Below are 23,206 nucleotides of genomic sequence, written 5' to 3' on the forward strand. Positions count from 1 at the left end.
AATCAACTTAGAACAAAGTCTACAGGTTTTGTTGGACTTTGTATAAATATGAAAGAGGGTATGGTTGTGATTAGGCAGTCAGAAAGCTCGATTTTGTTTTTGACTCCACCATAGATTTACTGTGACTTTATGCGAGTTCCTGTATAAAAAATTACTTCGTATAACTTAATCTGTCTTTGCCACTGTTTTATAGATCTATAAAAGATTATACCACCAGAACAGTTTGGTGCAAAATTAATGTTTGCATAGAGTTTTGAAGAAAGCTCAAAAGACTACTATAAAACCGTCTTATAAATGCCTCTTTACACAGTTTAAGTTAACAGGGGATTTGAGTGGGTGCATCTTAGATACTAAGGCAAAGCAGAAGGAGCTCCTGAAGAAAGCGAATGTGTGTGAGGCTCCATTTCTATAGCCGTTCTGATTATGGCAGATTCAGTGTCCTTTTTTTTCCAAAACCTGATGTCTACAAGACAAAATTTTGCAGTCCGCAATATAGAATTTTAAGTTTAGATGTTTTAGGAATGCCATAGGAATTCTTCTGGCCAGACTGCTCCAAAGGCAGATAGCTGTTCTGCTTCTGTGTGACTAACCTGGTTACGGAAATAACTGAAAGAAGGGCTTGGAAAAAGAGAATATCACATTATATTTTTTGCCCTTTGCCTAACATATTATTTAAAATAGTCTTAAGAGAACTGTTTTCTGAAATTTGGAGTTTTACTGATGAATTTGAATGTGTTGAAACTTAAACATCTACTTTTCTCATTGTATTATTTCTATAGAGTTCCAGATTCTGACAGTATCTGGAAAAAGTCATCAGTGGAGTGAACATATGCCACTTGTTCACTGTATGTCAGTTGTTCAGGCATGAACATATTCATGTCTTTTATAATTTTTGATCCCTGATATTCCATGTATTGGAACTTATTTAGTCTTTGATACTTGCTTACTTACAAGTTATTTTTATTCAACTATTCTACTTACATCTTACTGGTTTCAAAAATCCAATTAAGAATTTATGAACTGAGTAAGAATTATTAGTTTAAATTCTGCACAGTTATTTTGTCTGGAGCATAATTGGAAAAGCTAATTTTTCTTGCACACAACTTCTCTTCAGATCTTTTTAATAATGTTATTTTATTTGTACTACTCTGATGGCAAACATCTGGACTAGTGCTGATATCTAAGCGTATTACTACATTTACGGAGCTGTCTGTGGTGTGATCATGTACACAGATGGTTTTTGTGGGACTGTGTACCTGAGGTTACTATTATTACGTAAAAATACCGAATTCCAAGAGATCAGCAGAACTAAAACCACCTTTTGGAAAAGAGCCAGCTATATAGCTTTGATGCTCTGTCTTGTAGGCTTTTTCACTTAAAGTCTTAATTCTATTATAACCCCAACATCTTATATTGGAGGAAGAGACTAGAAAAAATATATAGTGCAAGTATGGAAAAAATAGGAGTGTTGTCCTACTTGATGGCACTTACACTGTTACTCTTTCCCTTTAGTTTGATTAAACCCCTTAGCTGCAGATCACATTGGAAAAGCATATGATTCTCACGTTAGTGTGATTGAAGGGGTGTCTGATAATCTCAAAACATCATGTGATGCAGTATGTGTGAGGAYGTAAGGATTATTTAATTTTTTTTTAATCCTCTGTCAGTCTGAAGAGTAAATTACGTAGATGCTATTAACTGGTGTCTATGTCTAAATTTTTAAATAATATTAACTGTGATTAAAAGAATTAAAAATCTTTTTAACAGGAGTTTTTAATGTATTTTACACAGCAGTGTTACATTTGTAAATTAACTCATTCCCTAATAATTTTTTTAATCTCAGCACTTTCTTTGATTTGCCATGAAACTTTCATAAGTGCTGCAGACAATCTAGAAAAGATTCATTAACACATATTCTGTAGGTATTAAATTAATAAATTTTCAGATTATACAATTATACATTATCCTGAAAGGGTTGGTATGCCATTATTTGCAGAAAGTTAGCATACTAGTGATGCATGAAATATGATTACTATCTTAGCTGGTAATTTTGTATTGAATTAAGTGGAAGTTTTAAGCAAAAACTGTGGCACTGAATGGCCAGAGGGCTATTTATATATGTATTTAGAGAGTGGCTTCAGTGAATGATCTTTGATATCTTAATATCGTTAATGCAGTTATTGACAAAAGAAATGCAATGAAATTATCCCTGTGTGTTAATACTACAGAAATGTAGTGAAAAGAATCTTTTCATACCTATCATTTTCTTCTTTTTAGTGGAAGATGTTCAGGTCTCTTGTTACAGAATATTGGCCAGTTTATATGCTCTGGGAACCAGCAAGAGTATCTATGTAGAGCGGTAAGAAGAAAAAATATTCCTCTGTTTTCATCGTTTTTGTTTATATTTAGCTTAATGAATATGCAGTCCAGAAATGAGTATAGGAAGAGATTTTTGGTGAAAACATATCTTAACAGAAAAAAACACTCAAATGTTAAGCAGAATGCAGCAGCATTTACTATAACATGCCTAAAAAGTTACATTTTACATCTGTCAAAATATACTTCTTAGTTAAAACAGAAATTACAGATAAAAGGATCTGACTTTTACACTAAATATCACTTGATTTGAGGTCCGACTGGGAAATTGTAAAAATACATCATTCAGCTCAGCTATTGTTATAATTATTCTTTTTATATTGGTTAACTGTGTTGTATATTTCTTTCTCATTATCCTTAATTTACTTTATTTGTCACTGATGTAACATGTTTTCTAGTTCAGTCACCTAAGGAAATGAGACTTTATATTTGYTTTTTGTTTGTGCATCTCTGTATCTGCTAACTTCTCTCCAAGTTGCTTTTGGTCTATTTAAACCTTATTTGGCCAAAGAATAGAGGACTCGAGGTTATTCAGTTCTTAAAAGTTTCAATGAAATTCGTTCCCATATAGTGACTAGGGCTGTTCCGAGGGAAGGCTGAGCAGAATTCAGACATTTCACATTTTGGTAGCGGTCAACTAACAAGTTAGAACATATATACGCTGGCTAGCAAATCAACTGTGTGTAACTCCAGACCAGCCATAGGAAATACTGTCTCTTGCTTGGTGTTGGTATCATAGAAGACAATGTGAAGAAAGGTGTGGGTTAATGGCTATAAGTAATAAAATACACATCTGTGGTAAACCAGGTCTCATTATTTCTACAGGGTATGAGGAATTCATTGATTTTGGTATTTAGCAAATAAATGCAGTGGGTTTTGTAGCTCAGATGAAAGATCTCCATAAGCCTAGAATAACCATGGTCCTCAGAGCATCTATCTGTAACAGTGTGCTCATAGTAGCATATGCAGCCGTACCATCTTTGGACCTTGCCCATTTTAGTCATGGCCACAAATAGCTGTTTTCTAGTGAAGAAGAGAAGTATATGCAGGTTAATGTAAATTTTTCACTACATGGAGTTTATTTGGTTTTCATAATTACATATATTTTTCATATTTGCAAATATCTCTATGTAAGTAATAATTTTCATGTATAGCTGTCTATAAGCATTATCACAAGCCAGAAGCCTGCAGCATGTTATTGGTAGGTATATGTGAAAGGTGTATGTTCTGCTTCTGTAGACCTAATGAAAAGAAACAGTAAGGGAAGAAGCAGCAAGCAGGAAAAATAGTAAGGGGCATAGATTTAATAAAGTCAAGTTTAATGAGTTGCATCTAGAAAGGATCTAAGTTTCTAAAATGAGATAAACTGTAGGGCTAAGGTGAATCTTCTGATCTGTCAGTGTGGAGCCCTTTCTTATCTGGAAGCTCACTGAACTAACTCATGGAGTTCTGTGGCTCAGCTTGAGCAGCTAAGCATTTATTATGTATTTAAAATCTGCTCTGATCAACTGGATTGAAAATTGGACAGAACAGTTTTAAATGCCCCTAAAGGACCCACGTGAAGTGATGGGGTATCACTTGCTTCTTCACAGAGACAGCTGTCTATGATTTTGGCACAATTTTGATCATCAAATAAGTGTTGTCATATATTTGAAGAGATGAGAGTAAAGTTTTTGTGCAAGACTTTTAGCGTTATTGCTCGGTAGTAGTAGCAATTTTCCACTTTSTGAAGAATTTGACTTTCATGCTAGCCCAAGGTATGCTTATTACCATATCTCAGAAAAAATAAAGTAGAAAACTTAGGTATAATTGTATTTGGCCTCTTGATACATCAGTCTATCCAGTAGCTTCTTCTTAATAGTAGAGATTAGAAATTCAGTAAAACTGAGAGGAGAGTAACAGAACAAAAGGCATTATTATGATGACTTTGTGTTTTCCCTGTATGTTCCTCATTTGCTCTCAGCAAAGTAAGCCATCTTTGACATTTTATGTATTAACATTTCATTCATATATTAGCAGATGGCTGCTGTACTTCAGCAGATTACACTTTTTTTTTCTTCTTTGTGTATTGATCATCCTAATAATGTAGTGGTTTATCTCTTTGAGACAAGCACATCTCTTATAAGACCGGTACAGAACTACCCCAGAGTGTATTCAGATCAAAGATGTCTATATTTACCTATGTTTGTTAATTCACAGGCAACGATCAGCACTAGGAGAATGCTTGGCTGCTTTTTCGGGTGCATTTCCAGTGGCTTTTTTGGAAACTCACTTGAACAAACATAATACCTACTCAATTTACAATACCAAGAATGCAAGAGACAGAGCAGGTATTTCCAGAACCTCACATGATGGCTTTGCAAACACAGATTTCACTATAAATGTTGTTTACCTTAATAAATGCATTTTTTGCATATGTTTTATAATGCAAAAATTTTCTTGTACTCTCCTGATTGTATTTCTTTCCTAAATGAGTGGGCTAAGTGTTATAAAACTGAATATTTTACATTTTTAAAGATACCAGTATTTTCATTTTGAGATACTGTTCTTACCACTTTGGAATCAATTTATTGAAGGGATTTCATGCATTGGTAATAATTCAGATATTGTATATTTGATGATAAAAGGTTGTGTTCTAATCAGTAACTTTAGTTCCTCGTATGCAAATATTAGGTCCCACATACTTGTAATAGAGGCAAAGGTATTTTGCTTCAATTAAGGACATAGTATGCCTTTAGAATGTAAGTACACTGTAGAGTAGTAGGTAAATTGTTTTTTTTCTGTTTGAAATACAAGACACAAAACAGATACTTTCCAATAAAGTTGCATATGTTTATTTAGCACATACCTTTGTGTTCCATTCTGCAACTCTTGAGATGTTTCTTATCCAAAAACATAGCTGGGAAATAAGGACATATATACTACTTGTTCCTGTGGTAAAAAGGAATATAAGTTATAATAGAAGTGTGTGAAGTGTGCATATATGCAAAGTGTGAACCGTATCACAGATATGTATAGACGACAGGGAATTTGATGCGAGCTCATAATGGCATCATATTTATAGCTTCATCTTAATTTTTAAAAAAGGGAGCATACTAGATTTGTTCCTCAAAGAGCTCTAGTATCTTATTTTGGAGATATCAACACCCATGCTTAGGTATGTTATGTATTCTAGCTATTTTAATGCATCTAGAAAGACAATCAACTATATTTTGATTGATTTTAACAGAAATTAATTTGTTTTCCAAAATTATATGAAGCTTTAATGAAATTCTGAGATGGCTGTGCAAAGTGTATTTAGGTCTCACTAAGAGGAGAAACTTCTGGGAAAAAGCTTATGTTTATCTTGGTGCCATAGTTGTATTCACAGTTACAAGCTAAAATTTCAATGTTTAGATATCTGTATACCTCATTGCACATGTACATCAGGATCTTAGACATTCAGTAGCTAATGGTTGTGCTTAAATGTATTTGTAGCTGAAAGAAATTGCCTCCAAAAATAAAGGCAATTGCAGTACCTTTTCAGAGGAAATAACTGATAATTAAATAACTTGAAAAGCAAACGCTTACAGTCAGAAACTCATCCACAGAATTCAGTTTCTCAGAATTTGCTCTATTCATTAGGTCAGGAAATGACTTTTTTATTCTGTTAGCATATTGGGTCTCACCTGATGTGTTGTAGAGAGGTATTTCATTATTTCAATTTGTTTCCTCAACTGGAAAGCTCATGTTAGAAGTAATTCTGGAATTTAAGCTTAATTTTAAATATAGAATGAATTCAGATGCTGCATTCTGCTGTAATAATTTCATTGTTGGAAAATTACTTTTATTGCAGGGAGTTATATTTCCATGGAAGCTTACATATAATTTTACTACTCAATTCTATAAAAGCACTCTGTCTCTTTTCTTGAGCCAGAAGGGCATAAGCATAAATAGAAAATTAAAATGGTATGGAAAAGGAATTGGAGATAATTATTTTCCCTGTAATATATAGTTTATTTCTTCTTCTTTTTCTTTTTTTTTTTAATAGTTCTCAATTTGCCTACTAGTGTAGAAGAGGTCTGCCCAAATATTCCTTCCTTGGTGAAACTAATGGAAGAAATTGTAGAACTGGCAGAGTCTGGTATTCGTTACACACAAATGCCACATATAATGGAAGTGATACTGCCTATGCTATGTAGTTACATGTCACACTGGTGGGAACATGGGCCAGAAAACAACCCTGACAAGGCTGAAATGTGTTGTACAGCCTTGACATCAGAGCACATGAACACTCTGTTGGGTAACATATTGAAAATCATCTATAACAACCTTGGTATTGATGAAGGAGCATGGATGAAGAGATTAGCAGGTAAGATTAAAAAAAAAAATCTAAAACAATTACTATTGATGTACAGAGACTTGCTCCACATTCACTCTGTTAATGCTGGAGCAGAACAGCACTCATTTTTCTAACGTTATTAAACAGTACAAATCTTCATGAACCAGAAATACTAAATATAAAGGAAGAGCAGTATATTTTAATTTCTTAATAAGTATTTTAAGAAGTCCATTAGACCATTTCTTTTGCCCAGGAACATACAGATACACACTTTGTATTATACTGAATTAAAGGATCATAATTATTCTGCCTATTTTCTTTGTATAGCAGGTTCCCATTTGCAAGCATTAGGCAGTTCCTTGCTATTCTGTTTGAAAGCTTCATCCTTAAAATGTTGTTTTGAAGCTGTATATCTAGCATTCCTATTATGATAAAATATGGAAATGCATTCATCATCAGTTTTAGTAATCATTATATTAACTTCATTGGGATGACACCTTAAAATTTGTGTTGAATTAGTTTATTTCTAAATGTTACAATATGTAAGGAAAAGACACTTCAGTCTTGAGATTTCAGCTTTTCAGTTAGGCTTTCATATGACTTTTCAATACTTACTGTAGTGGTCATTTCATTCAGGGTGGTGGCCTGGATGTGGTCTTAGTCTTTTGAGGGCTAGTGGTATAATATAGTCTAAAAATAAATGATAGCTGCCTAAAATCCTTATTATGTAATAGATGTATTAAAAATGTTTTTACTAGAATAGACCCACATGAAGTGCTAATTTGCTTATTAATTTTTATGAGTACATTTGCTAAAAGCTTGTGGTAACAAGTCTCAAATGACTGGTTGATGCATGGTTGAATCAGTCTCATTTCTGTCTACMGAAGCCCTCCAGTGTCCTAATATGCATAAGAAATACAAGCAGGCTTTTTCAGTGAGTTTGCAAATAACTAGAGGACACTTTCTTGCCCTACTTCAGTCAAGTTAGAAAGCATGGTTCAAAAGAAGAGCCAGTGGCTGAGAACTTGTGTGTACACCATATCGCTATATATATTCACCTATATATACCATTAAACATTTATTATGTTATTCAGTAAAATTATGCAGGCAAATACATTGCCAAAATGCCAGTAAAGATGCATTTCAAGCTTTATGATCTTTAAAGCTGAGTCTATGAATTTGTAATTTCTGCCCTCATAGTGAGAAAACAAATTGACTACATGAAATCCTGACCACATTTAATTCATGACAAAACTTCTGCTGATTTCARTGGGGACAGGATTTTACCCTGTAGCCTAGAAATAAAACACAAGAAGGAGGGGGAAAGGTAAAAATTTTTATTTATATTTTGTGGCCAGGTGTATATTATAATATTGATTGCCTTAAATAGTGTTTTCCCAGCCCATCATAAGCAAAGCGAAGCCCCAGCTCTTAAAGACACACTTCCTGCCACTGATGGATAAGCTAAAGAAAAAAGCAGCAGTGGTTGTATCGGATGAAGAACATCTGAGAGCAGAAGGCAGAGGTGACATGTCTGAGGCTGAACTGCTCATCCTAGATGAGTTCACCACTTTGGCACGGGACCTCTATGCCTTCTACCCTTTGTTGATTAGATTTGTGGACTATAACAGGTATGTGGAGAGGAATAGGTCAATGAATCTCTTAAAAACTTCCTATTTATTAATACCATCTTCTATCCCTTGATATGCTTAGCACTGAATTAAAAGCCTGCCAATTTTAAAGTTGATAAAGCTGTTTCTTTGCTACACTTCTAGGAGGAGTTGAGGGCTTTTTCAGAAGGAAGAAAAAGCCCAGTGCAAATCTGTTGCATTCAGCTAGTGTTAATGTAAAAGGATTTTAAGGGTTTTGAAACAGGACATCAAAAAGCCACTGCTAACAGAAAGGATTAAAACACATGCATGCTTCGTTTTGTTTGTTTTCATCTTTATAAAATGTTGAAAACTGTTTTCAAAGCATAAAGCCAGTGAGGATCATCAGCATTTCCGCCCTTTTACCAAATTTTAGGGCAAAATGGCTAAAAGAGCCCAACCCTGAAGCTGAGGAATTGTTCCGCATGGTGGCTGAGGTCTTCATTTACTGGTCAAAATCTCATGTAAGTAATTCCTTGGTAAACAATTGTTTCAAGGGAGCTTTCTTAGTAGCTGAGTCAATTATTTAGTGGTTATGTTTGGGAAATTAAATTTAATGGCAGAGATGAAACTGCAGTTGGGAAGATATTATGACTTTTGATATTCTGACACTTTTGAAATACCTGGGTAGCTGAGGGAGTTGATGGGTGTTCTGTAGATTAATAAAACTGATTGTTATTTTTTTCATATAACTTCTGTTTTGTTTTTTATTTGTTATTAAACTTATTGAGGTCTGTGTTCCAACCATTTTTTCAATCAGTTATCATCACCTCCAAAGCCTTTTTATATCCTGGATATGTGGCTACTAAATTAGTGTGGTAGTAACTCACCACTGAAGAATCCATTTTCCTAAACTGTACAGTCTGCCTGCTTGAGCCTTTAGGCAAAATTATAATACAAATTATTATGAAAAGGTCCTCAATAGGACTAGTGGAACCAGGGTTTTCTGAAGGAAATGTGCAGCTTTACCTATGGTGACTTAATTTGTGGTACAGTGTAGATTATACCTTTCATTAAAGAAATAAAATATTTAAATTATTGAGCCTAGTTCTGTGTGTGAACATGTTTCAGTGAAGTCAGTTCTAAGCAAACAAATAACAAATGTATCCCAAAAAGTAATTCTCCAAATAAATTATTTTTCCTAGATGATACTGTTTCTTATTTGATAAATTTTACCAATTAAGGATTTCTTCTTCATTTCACTCTGACAAAATTTACTCTTGGTTGAGAAACCTGATTCCCCTGGCTCATATGCAAGAACCAAGTGGGTCTGCAGTAAGATCTAATCAGATACCATCACTGATGAAAATAAATTACGAATCAGTTCACGCAAATACTGGAGCAAAAGGAAAGAACAAAAAACCCAAATTAAGAGAAGTGAAACACTTTCAGGCAGTGGATCTCTTAATGAACTATTATTTATACTGAATTTCTTTTCTGACTGTAACTTCAATTCTCTCATGTTTGGGCAAAACAATGCCTTATTATTTGTGTACTTGTGCCTGAATTTCTCTCTGAGATCTATTATGTACATCAGTGTGCACACAAAACTCCCTGTACTGCAGAAAGATAATGGGTCTTCAAAATACTTCTATATAGTGGATTTTATTATGGAAAAATCTGGAATGGATGGTTTTCTGATAGGGGGAAACCCAGACAATGTTTTTATGTCAAATTATAAGAGTAGTGAATTTTTTATCATTTCTGTTCTGTAACAAAGGAAACAGTTCTTTACTGGATATGTTGTGTATTTGAAAGTAAAAATGAATGAATTTTTACTTTGTTGGAACAATCTGTCATAGTTTTCATGTAAAAATTTGTTTCATAGAGTTTAGAAAGTTTACTTGCCTACAGTTAAGCCGTGGAGTATGGCAAAAGTAATTATGTGTTCATTGCCATAACTAATTGATTTTATGCCTTGGTTGTTTGCTTTAAAATATATCTGCTTTACTGTATCGTTGTTTTACACAAACGAAACAACATTTTAAAACAGTAAAAGTGACTATAATCTAACTGCAATCTTCTGTTGTGAAATGAATCATCTAAAGTATTATAGAAAACTTACCAAACTATTTTAAAGCAACAAATGAAGCCTGTGTTTTTTTCCTGTGAATATTTTGCCATATTTTAATCCAGGGATAGTTAGTACATTATATATTTATATTTCTATACTTAATTGCTTATGTTCACTTAAAGGTAACAGAAGAGCTATACTATTTTCTCCAGCAATCATTTCTGAAAAGTGTCTCAGCACTTTGCCTGAAGTTTTTCTCATCCATTCAGACAGAAGGTTCTTCCTTTTGTCTGCTCACCTTAATGCATTAGCAAGATTCACCTTACCTATTAATAATAATAATAGTACAATAATAATAATACAAGTTTTCATTTAGCTAAGAAAATATGTGTTGGTCTAATAGACAAAAAAAACACACGAAAACCTGAGCTATGTCATGTAAATAAAGTAGAAATTCAAAACCATTATTGGTCATCCATACAATTTTTCTGTTATTTTCTGGATTTTACAAATTTTCAGTTAATCTATATTTTTGTTTAAATTTGTTTAGGTAGATTTCTTATGTATGATAAGTGCTTTTAACTGAGTTCTCCTATATAATATTTCAGAATTTTAAAAGGGAAGAACAGAACTTTGTGGTACAAAATGAAATCAACAACATGTCTTTCCTTATCACTGACACCAAATCAAAGATGTCCAAGGTAGTGTAAAGATTTTCTACTCTTATCCCATTAACTCTGTAAGGTTTCCTTTTTAATTTTTGTTAGGGTATAAGGAGTTCGCTCAGTCTTTGTAAATCTTAATTTTCAGTATTCTTGTATGGTTTTGCCAATTAAAATGGTCCTTATAATGTGCAAAATATATAGGCTATACTGATGGTTTTGTGGGGTGTTTAGAATGAGGAGTACTTTCAGGCGTTATGGATGTTGTGTGATATGTGATACTGAAGAACATTATTGTGTTCTTCACTGGTGTTAGATTGAGGTTTTGATAGCTTTTTTGCACTTCAAGTTATCAGGGATTTCACAGGAATTTTGGTGGGCAAATAATGCAGAAACCAGTCTGTGGTACATGATCCCATGCAGTTGTGGCTTGCTACAATGGACATAGCTGCAAAGTATTCTTTAATAATGTTATTAGTAAATGCTGTGGGGGATTTTTCCTGCTTTTGCATTATGAGAAGTTTAGGACTCCCTGCAACATAAAAGTAAAAGAGAATAGCTGTGGAAGCTGGGCATAAATTGAGGTAGCTAGTCTTCCTGGGTGAATCTGAGAGACACAAAAAGCTTTTGCAAAATTTTGCAAGCTGTTCTTGAGTCCTCTGTTGAAGAGAACTCAGCCAAACCCTCTGATTGGACTCAAAGGATTGAAATCTTTGTATTTGAGAATGTAAGCCAGCCAATAACTGGTGGAAATTGAGAAGATTGTTTGCTATAAACAGGAGGATTTTTTTTCAGGAATCAGCTACAGGTTGTAGAGTGAACTGGGTGAAACATCACAGCTTTTTATAATGTTGTGAAAGGGGCATTAGTATTTTGTCCGGATAGCAAATAGCTACATTGTAACTGACATTCAGTATATAAAAAATATTTTAAGCTCTTTCTCTCTTCCCCTCCAAAAATAAAAATACTAATAAAAAGAAATCACAGAATTTTAACCGATTAAATTTATTCTACTGATGGAGATGAAGAAAGAGGGAGAAAAAGGTGTATTGGTAGTTCATATCACATAGCTCTGGAAAATGCTGGGATATTGCAATGATGAAAGTAGTATAAGAACCTGGCTGAAGAGTGGTTTGCACATTTTGCTTCTAATTTCACTCCCTTTTCCATTCCTCTCTCTGTAGCTTGTTTCATAGTTTTATTCTCTAGTATCTTGAATTTTTGTAAGGGTAGCTTACATGGGGTATCCCATTTCTTCCAGTGTTTAGGTTAATGTCCAACTACTCAGATACAAGATGACAGTATATTATTTTCTTGTCTGTAAGCCTCTGAAAGAGATTCTTTCCTCTTTTGTCTCCCTTACATCAAATAATAATACTGAACATCCAGTCTTCACTAGATAAATTCCTTATGTATACATCTCTCTATTACAGCACTTGCACTTACATGCTCTATTAAATCTTACCTAATTTGACACACATTGCCTGCATTTTCAAATGCAGTTCCCTTATTTTTCTTTTTCCCTCCAGATTTCCTGCATCCTGCTTTGGTGTCTCTCAGATCTTAATGTCTATAAGGGCTTTTAAGTTACAAAGATAAAATAATTAGACTCTTGCTCTATTTTATCATATTTAACTAAACAAGAAAAAAATATATATTGAAAATGTTACCTGGAGTACACAAGTTTACCCAGAAATCATGTGTCAAATTCAGATTGCAGTAATGCCTATGCCAGTCTACTGCCTACCTGAGGGACAGATGTTTAAATTCTGAGCAAAGTTTTCTGAGAAATAGCATACCTAGATCACTACAAAAGTTTCCATACTTTTTAATGTTTCTGATGATCTCAGACCAAATGAGACAGGATACATAGCTTTTCTTCTGGGTTCTAAACATGATTCAGACAATGACTAACTTGTTGAAACAGCATGCTTTATTCTTAATATCCTTTCTAGTTGCTTAAGTACATTTTACTTCAAAGAGTGCTTTGAAGAAACAGCAAATAACCCTAATAAACATTTAATTCATCAAGTTACATTTTCATGCATATAAATAGTCAAGCATTTCATATAAACAGCTTGTTTTTCATTTACCTCTTGACATTGAATTTGTCTTCAGACAAGAGAAAACCACTGAACATGTTCCTTTGAAATGCATGTGCCCAACTTTGACATGCACACCATTCTTTAAAATTGTGGGCAGCTAAACAGTCTGTTTTCTGCTGCCTACTGTTTATCCATGTCCTCATTCATCAAACAAAAAAAGAGTTACAACTCCTTTTTTTTTTTTCTTTATTGGAATTAAAATTCAGAACTTGTATAACATTGTGTTTATTCAAATTATGAAATGGATGTTACCTAATTACTTTAAAGAATGTCTCTGGTGAGCAAAAAGAGAAGAAAGTCCAAATTCTTATGTCTTTCATAACATTGTAAATTTAGAGAAAGTGTGGAAAAATAAAGTAATGGCACAAGTGGGATAGAGAAATTTGTTGCCTGATTCTCAGTACTTTGTTTATTCTATTGAATTGAATTTCATAAAACAACAACTTTTAATATTTTCATTTGAAAAATTCTTCTGCACCTATTTTTGTTCTACTCCATGTGAGGCTTTTATTACTATTACCACTTTTTGATCCAGAATTCAGTGATGATTTACACAGTTGTGATTCCCCTAAAGAAAAAGTGCTCCATCCAGAATGCTTCGTGTTGTTCAGTGAACTGTTCACAAAGAAAAGGAACCTAAATTACAGGGAGAGTGTGCAGTTAATGTATAGAAGCAAATAATAGAAGTCTAAGATTAGCAGTAGGGAAATGAAAGAAATGGGAGATCTGGAGATTAGAGAAATATCCTATTTGCAGAGGGGAAGGACACAGCAGGACTCCAGAGAAGCATATTTTTTGAGAAATGGTATATAGTGACAGGACAAAAAAAAGACTGGGTTGAAAAGCAAAAGGTAGTTGTTTGAGAAACAGAGTGATCTTACAAGATAGCATTGGCAGTGGTGTAACGGGTGGTGTAACGGGAGCTCCTTTGGATAGGGATGCAGCTGTATAGGTAGTAAGGAAATTGTCAAAGCAGAGACCAGTAAAAATTTGTTAGTACAACTCTTTTTAATAATTGTATTTTTTTTCTTTCTTTTCTTTATGTTGCAGGCAGCAGTTTCTGACCAGGAGAGGAAGAAGATGAAGCGAAAAGGTGACCGGTACTCTATGCAGACCTCGCTCATCGTGGCAGCACTGAAGAGATTGCTTCCCATTGGCCTAAATATTTGTGCCCCTGGAGACCAAGAGCTAATTGCGCTAGCCAAAAATCGATTCAGCATGGTAGGTGCTCTTTTTGCGTTTCTAAAAGGTAGAAATATTCTTCTAACTAAAGTCTTTGAAATTTTCTTTCCTGCCCTCATTTTTACAGTGCAACATGAATACTGTTAAATCTACTGATTTCCTACATGATTGTTTTGATCAGGAAATGCTGAATTATATTTCATGATCAAAAGGGCTAGATATAAAACATTCCAGAGTTCCAAAAGAAATACTGGACTTCCCTCTTCTCCCTTTCAACCTTCCAGGTGCAATGTCTGCCTTTGTTATTTTCCCAGTCTCTTCAGCCTAGGCAGTGAAAAATTAAGGTCAGAATTAGAAGTGGAACATTCACATTAATTGTATTTGCTTTGTAACCTTTCTCATTTTAATGTTGCTCTGTGGAAATACAGAGTTAGAATTCTTATTCATAATCAAGAGTATAATTCTGTCATATAAAGGCACAATGGGTGACTATGGTAGATTGTAATCTACGTATCATTCTCATTTTCTGTGAGTGAAATATTTCTGTTTGGACATACTTATTTTTCTAAATGATCAGTAAATGCGTAGAGATTATGTTCTTAAATTAAAACACAGTTATTTCTCTCTCTTGATTTTTAATAGTAAGTTATGTTTGTTATATTTTATGAAGATTAAATTTAGAAATGCAAGTAAGAACTGGATGTTTTCTAAATTATATGCCAAGTATCATAACTAACTCCCAGGTGAGTGCAGGAATTCCTGTAGGGCTAGGCTTTTTGCTGTTCAGAAAATGGTTTTTCCAGGAATATACTCTCAGAGCAACAATGTGATTGTCATTTGGAATATAGTCCCTTCTCAAGCTGTAATGCTTTTTACGTTCTAGCACGTTATATGACCTTCAGACAACTGAACTGAATATGTTTGAAGGATAAAAGATCTCTAAAAGAAACAGAAATCAAATCTGTGGTCAGGACAGGAAAAAAAAAAATTCTGTGTTCATGACATAGGTTTCACTTGAGCAAACTTTGGTGAAAGTGTTTATATGTAATAGTATTTTTAATTCAGGCTTGTATTCAGTGTGTTGAATTAATCTGGACAAATATGAATGTTGCCATCCAAATCTGGTTCTTGGGAGCTTGAACGTGACTAGCTCTGGTCTGATATAAAAAGCCATACTTCCTCTGAGATTTTCTTCACTTCTTCCTCACTGTCAGTTTTAGTCAACATTCAGACCAAGCCCAAGCTTGACATTTATATGAACAGTACCTTTTCTTACTTAGCTTCTATGCCTAATTTATATGGCTTGTAATTTGTTGACAGAAAGATACTGAGGATGAAGTTCGAGATATCATCCGCAGTAATCTTCATCTCCAGGGCAAGGTAATTAATATGCATTTATAAACACTCTTGTTTTCCTTTTAATTCATTCAGTAGTACCATATAATGACCTGCCTTAGATAACTCGTAATCCCTTTTTCTCTTAAGTATCTTTTTCTTTTCTGCAGAAACCTGGACAATTACACACCTAACATTTGATGTCAGTTGTTAAATGCTATGTTTTTAATATGTTTATGTGTGCGTCATATATAATAGCATGTGATCCTTTAAATCCCTGCCTATGAGTACCATTAATATGACACTGGAGATGTAAACAATGTCTGTCTCTGTTTAAATGCTACCTTCTATTGTTTGAGATAGAATCTGCAAAATATTCATTGTTATTTTATATCAATTTGAAGTGTAAAGAAAGAGGAAACTGCCACTTGTGCATATTCTATGAAGTGAAAAATCACCACATGACTCTGTTTTGTCCCTGTTTTCCAGACCAGGGGGAAAAAAGTGCATTGGAAGAAGTGTAGATTTTTGTTATACAGTTCCAGTTATTTTGTGTGAGATTAATAGCCCTAGGACAGAAGTCCTAAGCTAGTCCAATGTAGAGCTGTTTTATTAATGCCCCAAATAATGGCAAAGAATGAAGCCAGAATATGGAAGTGTAATAAAATGATGTACTTCTCTATTGAAGGAAGAGGGAATCTGACCCATGGATAGTGCTTTAAACCCATCCATCTCTAACCCTCCATATACCCCCCACCCCAGCTAGATTTGCCTAAAGGAAAAAACTAGTATTTGCCATGTTTAAATGGTTACAAGAAAAAAATGCATATGAGAGGGAGCTCTGGCTTTTTTTTCTGAAAAGGTATTTAAGAATCATCTAGAAGTCTGGATTCCACTGAGAGTCAGTGCAACTTAAGTGCTTAGCAAGATAAGTTGTTATTATTCCATGGTTCTCAGATTTCATTCTTGTTCAGTCATAGTCCTAAACCATCAAGTACCATTTCCTGTTAAGAAAAAGAATGTCAGAGTGCTTACTACGTGCATACACTACCTCTTTTTTGTCCGATTGAGTCAAACATAAAGGAGACATAAGCTAAATGGTCTTAGATCATTTAACTTTTTAATTAACATTATTAATAAACATGTAGCTTAGCTATGATGCTGTTTGTGTAAGGTGACTTTCAAAACAGCAGAAAGATATCTAGCTTACTTCCAAGCAGATCTTCGACCACAGCAGTATTCTCTCTTCAGATGGTGTTTTCTCTTGACCACTTTTGCTTCTCACAGACACCATGTCTTGTTCTTTGTGTGTTAGAGTTAAAATGTCGTTTAACTTAATTTCTTTTTGGAAAAATGCACTGTTTAAGAATCACCCTTTTTAATCTTTAGCTATGAATGTTGCAGCATCTATTTCATGCATTTGTCTACCTTTGTCTACATTTGTCTTCACCCTGTTTCTGTCTTTCCTTTCCTTGCATGCCTGCATGCTGTTACTCAGTACCGAGCCTTTTATTTCAAGAAATTGATGATGAAACTTGCATTCATTTTGACATGGATGAAGCTCAAGTCACCAAAACTTCTTCCAACCATGCTAATTCACACCTTGAATGTCAACTACTCTTGCCCTTAGAAAACTACCTATACAAAAAAGCTGTACCTTGATAGAATGTGAGGAGTGCTCAGATCAAAAGACATCTCTGCCTGTGATTAAAAAGTCTTTGGTGGACTATCCATTCATGATGATCCAGTCAAATGCTTACACAAAGACTGTGGATGTGACAGTTGTTAAGAAATGGAAAAGCCGAAAGGTGGAAGAAATGCCTGCCAGTTGTGGCTTTCTAGGTTGTAATAAGCTATTGTTGAGCGACTGTGTAAGTGTATAATAATTTCCAGCACTTAAATAATCTGTGTATCATAAGATGATTTGTGGAGGTGAGTTAGCATTATTGTCCCATTTTAGGCATAAACTGAAATCTGGATGCACAAAGGTGTTCTAGAAAAGTAAGTGTCAAGCTAAAGTCCTATTCAATTCTATAAGGCTTAGGCTCCCAAATGCTCTATGAATCCAGGCCAGTGTGACTTAACCCTAAATTGCACAGTCGGGAATGGATCACTGGCTACAGCTCTCAGTAAAAGTTTGCGCTTTTGAGTGCAAACATTTTGCATTTTTCTTCAATGTCATTGACGCAAAAAATAGTGATTGCAATGTGGGTAGCATTGGCATYGATTAGCAGAAGCGCTGGGGACGCAAAATGAACCAAGAAGAGATTGCTAATGGTAAAGTGGGAAATCGTTGATCGCTAAAACAGAGAAAATGAAATATAAAGAGAAAAATGAGGAAGACATTTTGCTTCATACATTTCTTCATAATTTATAAGCTTATAAACAAATACATCTTGAATTTTTTTTCATAAATTAACTTTTCATTTTTAGCTTGTAATCAGTAAAATTAGGATTTGCTAACAATTGGAAAAAGCAAAAATGCAATGACTAATATCCAAGACTAAAAACTGTGGACTAGCTAATCCCAAATAGAGTAACAATGCCATTTGTTTGGTTTAGTAACTAGAAAGATAGTGTTTAAAATTATGTCTGTCTACCTCATATTCATTACATTTCCTCAAATAGTGTGTTCATCACTGTTACCAGTGCTATTTATTGCCCCTTGATCAGCTGCTGTTTGTATGGTTATTATACCTTTAGTCCTCCAAAATCTTTCAACAAACATTGCGTGAATCAGTCTTTAGTTTTATTTGCACATATTCCCCCAATGCTTTAAAATCAATGTAGTGGATACTACCATAATAACATAAAGGTATGGTTTAGCCGTACAAAGTGCTCTGTTGTCTTTATAAGCAGTTTCTGTACTAATGAAAAATTTTGGCCCTATATTTGGAACATTTTGCCTTGGTTATGTCTGAAATCTCTTTCTCCTGCAGCTTGAGGATCCTGCCATTAGGTGGCAGATGGCACTTTACAAAGATTTACCAAACAGGACTGAAGATTCCTCGGATCRAGAGAAGACAGTAGAAAGAGTTCTTGATATAGCTAATGTACTGTTTCACCTGGAGCAGGTTAGACATATTTTCCCAATTCCATTGCTTCATATTCTAAAAGCACCAAGTATTCAACCTTTCAGTTATACTTTCACCCTTCATATCTAATTTTATTTTCTTTTATTCTTTCTTTTGGTGGCTTCTGTTTGCCTACTTTGCCTTGTGTTTTTAGAGCAATTATCTTGTGGTCATAATGATCATAAAATGTTTCTGCAGCAGGTCCAACAATCATTTATTTGGAAAAGGATTAGGAAAATGATATTTTCTGTATAGCTTCCCTCTTGTGTATGTCAGCTGGGAGGAAGTAATCACTAAGTTTTACCTCTATCAGTAAGTTCTCCATGGACCATGAAATTTGAGTAAAAAACAGATTAATTATTGAAAAATTTCCTTTCTCAAGGTATTTTTCCTCATTTGAGTTTCCTGACTTACAGTAGTAGCAAGAAATTTAAAGCTGCCTAAATAAATATCTCATAAGAAGTTGCATATTACAGCTGCATAGATTTGGCCAGGCAGATGATTTGATAGACAGCTTGCCTACTAATGGCTTTAGAAAGCTACTTACTGAACACTGATTTAAAAAAAAAAAATTGTAAGAGGAATGTCCACTTGACAAAATTCATATAAAAACTTATCTACAAGGTGAATCTGGACAAGAATATATACATTAAGGGAATCACATTGGCTGTGAAATACAGAGAATTCTTGATAATTTGGAAGGTTTAGCAAGACTACGGTTTGGTAGTTGAGCAAAATGTTGGCATATGTGATCTCAGATTCACTCTTTCTGGTGCAATGGCGAATACAAATGAAGATGAGCCTTGCTGGCTCAAATAGTACTTGCTGCATTCAAAGAACAGTAGAAGCAAGGTGGAGCATTGATTGTTCTGAGAAAGTTCAGGCAGAATCTTTAGCTTGTTTCAGAATGTGATGTGAAATTCCACTGTTTATCTAATATTTATAAGCTTAAATGCATGCACTTCCCATGTGCCCTGGACTATGGCAACTTTCATTTTAGAAAATCCTGTCAATTTATTTTGTGTCCTTCTTCCCACTAGCACTGATAGATTTTATTTTTTATTTTTATTTTTATTTTTTGCCCCTTTTCTCTCTGATTAAAGTCGTCCCCAGGAATAAGTCAATCAAAAACAAGTGCTGGAAGTTAATCAGATGTTTTTTTCCCCTTGGAACAAGAGTATTATTACCTATTTTTAAGCTGTTAATTCTCTAAATTTTGAAATTAAAAGAACTATGTTGGTACATTCACAAGTCAAAGACTACTCGGTAGATTTAGCTCTCCTGTTTTACTTACTGAATTGTTAGCTATCTTCTGTCAGGCATAAGACTGATGAATTTGAAGAATGATGTGATACAACAGCTGGGACATAGGTATTTGTATCAACACATGAAGCGCATTCAGGATGCCAAGAACTTTGAAGGTCACTTTTCTTAGCAATCGAGTGCCAGGTTCTTGATATCCTTAATGTACTCCATGTGTTGATATAAATATCTATGTCCCAGCTGTTGTATCACACAGCTCTTCATATAGCTTTGCCAGCCTTTATACAGACTTGCTTCAAATTCAGCAGTCTTATGCAGTTTGATAGAAGAAGATCAAGAGGAGTCACAACATTATACCCATTAATAACTGTGTATGGAACAAACAAGAAAGGATAAAATATGGAAGCAGTGGGACAGATTTTTTTTCCTAGTGGAAGAAAACTAGGATCATGGAGGACAAAACGTCTTGTCTTTTACTCGTGTTTTATCAAAGTTAACCAAACTGGAAGGAAGTTGATTACCATGTACAAAGTCACATATTTCAGCATGCTAGAACCCAAAGGTATCATCCCTTGTGTTTTTCATGTTCTGTCATAATATCAATCTCATAATACATAGACCCCAGCAGCAGTACAAAACCAGCGTGGACTCTATTCATAATACTGGGTCAGCATTTCAGATCAAGCCTCCTGATCAGGCTCAAACAACGACTTGTAATGAAGTAAATGCTGGCTGCTTTTGCTCTGTGTACTTTGCATGTAAAAGTCTGGAGATATGGCCTCGCGATTCTACTTGCCTTGTATAGACAAGCACTCGGGGATTTTTGCTTCTTTTACTGAAATGGGTAATTCTGTATCTTTAAAAATCATGAATATGTGAGCAGTGGGTTTGTCCGTTTTTTATGATAGTCTTGAGTCGTGCTTTGCCCTCCATATACAATACTCTGGCTACTTTCCTTATTGCACTTACAAAGATCTGTACTTCAGTTAGTTCTTTGTATTTTAATTCCATGAGCAACTAACTTTGTTTTTATTATTTTCAGAGATCTGCTTGTGTAGGCCGAGGCTATTTCTTTTGGGAAAGTATAGAGAGTTTAATACAGTTTTTGAAGATATTACTAATTACCTAACTTTCACATTTGGTTTTGTCTGACTTCTAAATTATTAGCTCTGATTTTATTTTGACTCTAAATATGATTGCAGTGGATGCTTTTTATATTTTCTCATAACAAATTTTGCTCATTTTTTATTTTTTAATCTAGAAGGAACTAGAATGTCACCATTTAATCTTTCAACAAGTGTAATTCTCCATTTTACTGAATGCTTTGCAGTTTTTAGTCTGATTAAATGTTTATCCTTTAATTGTTAATTGTTTCTGGTATTTCACTAAACACAAACTTCTTGGATAACTATGTCTGGATTGAATGTTGAGTCTTTATAAACATAATCCTTACTACATATTTTAAAATAAAATGCTTCATTTTATTATAAAGGAGAATCACCAAATCTTTCAGGTTAGAGATGTTAACTTCCATTGACTCTTTTGATGATGTGTGGAGACAGAGGAGCTACTAATGCTCTAGCACAGTAAAAGAACACATTGACACTGATTCCTGAATCAGTTATTTGTGTAGAAAAAAAATGGAGGCTTCTCTAGGAGTTRTGTAGGTTAAGTCAAATCAAATAATCTTTATGGAGTAGGTGTTAAGTAAGTCACAAAAACTGTGAGTAGACTGTGAGGCAGGAATGATCTGTAGCAAAGCCTGCAATCATAGTTCCCCAGTTATCTGGTAAAGGGCTGTAGCATGCTGTTGCTCTTCTGGACCATAGTAGTCATTTCCTTCTGATGGAAACAGGATGGAAGGTGGATGGAGAAAACTGAGAAAGATGAGGATGAAGCACACCCGATCTTATCTCATGCTTATGTAAAGCCAGGATACAGGGGACTGTATCTGAACACAGCACTCTGACATAAAGAAGTGTAACTGAAGTGTTTTGCAATATCTTATATTCACTTATATTAATGGAAGGGATTCAGTCCTAACTAAATCTCTGTGCCTGTCTTTCATTTTTTAAAGTTAATTTCTTCCCGTTATAGCCAGTCTTGGTACATATTGCAAGTAAAAGATTAATAGTATGTAAGCAAATTTCTTTAGAAAGATTGGCTGAGCCAATGTGAAGATGTACAGTTTACATAATGTACATACRTAAAGAGTAACATAAGAAAGAAAGAAAGAGTTGAGGGTTCTTTGCATTAAAATTTAAGGTTTCCTGAAAAATGGTCTCAGTGACAATAATATTCTATCTAAAAGATCTGAGAAATAGGGTGAAGTTAAAAAAGGAAAATACCTGTAACTTGCAAGGAAAGAGATTTTGCTTTTACATTTATTTTTTAGATTGTGTTTCTACAATTTGGCTGATCACTTGAATTCTGTCTAGAACACATTTTCTCATCCATTATTCTTCTTTTATTTTTCCAGTTGATTTATCTCTCATCTAACATTTTTATTATTATGACTATGCCCAGACAGTAGGAAAAAGCCATGTTATTTATTTTTTCATGCRTATTTTATATACCAGGTTGAGCATCCTCAGCGGTCCAAAAAAGCAGTGTGGCATAAGCTGTTGTCTAAACAAAGGAAAAGAGCAGTAGTTGCCTGCTTTAGAATGGCACCATTGTATAACCTTCCCAGGTAAGAGCTATAATGGTTCTACAATTCAGAAATGTAATTATGTTCGTATGATGCTATTTGGTGAGATTTAAAGGAAGAAAAATAACAGCAATAACAAAGAATCTACACTGTAATATACACTGTACGCTACAGTACACTTTCTTCTAATATATCTTTCAAAATACCACTTCAAATTTACATTTTTTCCCTCCCTCTGTTAATCCACCTGTTCTTGGTATGTTTTCTTTTCTGAAAAGAAGAGACCTTTCATGGGAGATAAATACGGAAGTGGACATATGAGGGTCACTTTAAGATGATCTTGAGAGATAAATTTCCTTCAGAGCCATGGTCCAGCTCTGGAACTGTGAAGTTATTCTTGTTATTAGACACCAAAATGTTCTGTATGCAGGAAATAAACTGGTAGTATTTATCTGAGGGAAACTTGTGTATTTACTGTGCATTTTTAGGAGGAGCATACTCTGTGTTTCGTGCCTTTTTCTGTGTATCCTTTTGCCCTTCCTTCTTGTTCAGCAGAGTATTGGTTCTATAGCCAG

At 34.3% G+C, this 23,206-nt stretch overlaps 1 protein-coding gene across 1 annotated transcript in view; it reads left to right on the forward strand.

Annotated features, from left to right (window-relative positions):
* Positions 1–23,206, forward strand: part of RYR2 (ryanodine receptor 2) — a 479,557-nt gene that overhangs the window by 379,100 nt on the left and 77,251 nt on the right. The window contains exons 67-76 of the mRNA XM_026085098.1: positions 2,278–2,359; positions 4,576–4,706; positions 6,407–6,727; positions 8,088–8,328; positions 8,723–8,810; positions 10,969–11,061; positions 14,178–14,348; positions 15,630–15,689; positions 18,584–18,718; positions 22,561–22,673. Of these exons, the coding sequence (XP_025940883.1) occupies positions 2,278–2,359; positions 4,576–4,706; positions 6,407–6,727; positions 8,088–8,328; positions 8,723–8,810; positions 10,969–11,061; positions 14,178–14,348; positions 15,630–15,689; positions 18,584–18,718; positions 22,561–22,673 (1,435 nt within the window). The remainder of the gene's footprint in view (positions 1–2,277; positions 2,360–4,575; positions 4,707–6,406; positions 6,728–8,087; positions 8,329–8,722; positions 8,811–10,968; positions 11,062–14,177; positions 14,349–15,629; positions 15,690–18,583; positions 18,719–22,560; positions 22,674–23,206) is intronic.

Source organism: Apteryx rowi, unplaced genomic scaffold (assembly GCF_003343035.1).
Source record: "Apteryx rowi isolate R43461 unplaced genomic scaffold, aptRow1 scaffold_66, whole genome shotgun sequence".
Classification (NCBI taxonomy): Eukaryota; Metazoa; Chordata; class Aves; order Apterygiformes; family Apterygidae; genus Apteryx; species Apteryx rowi.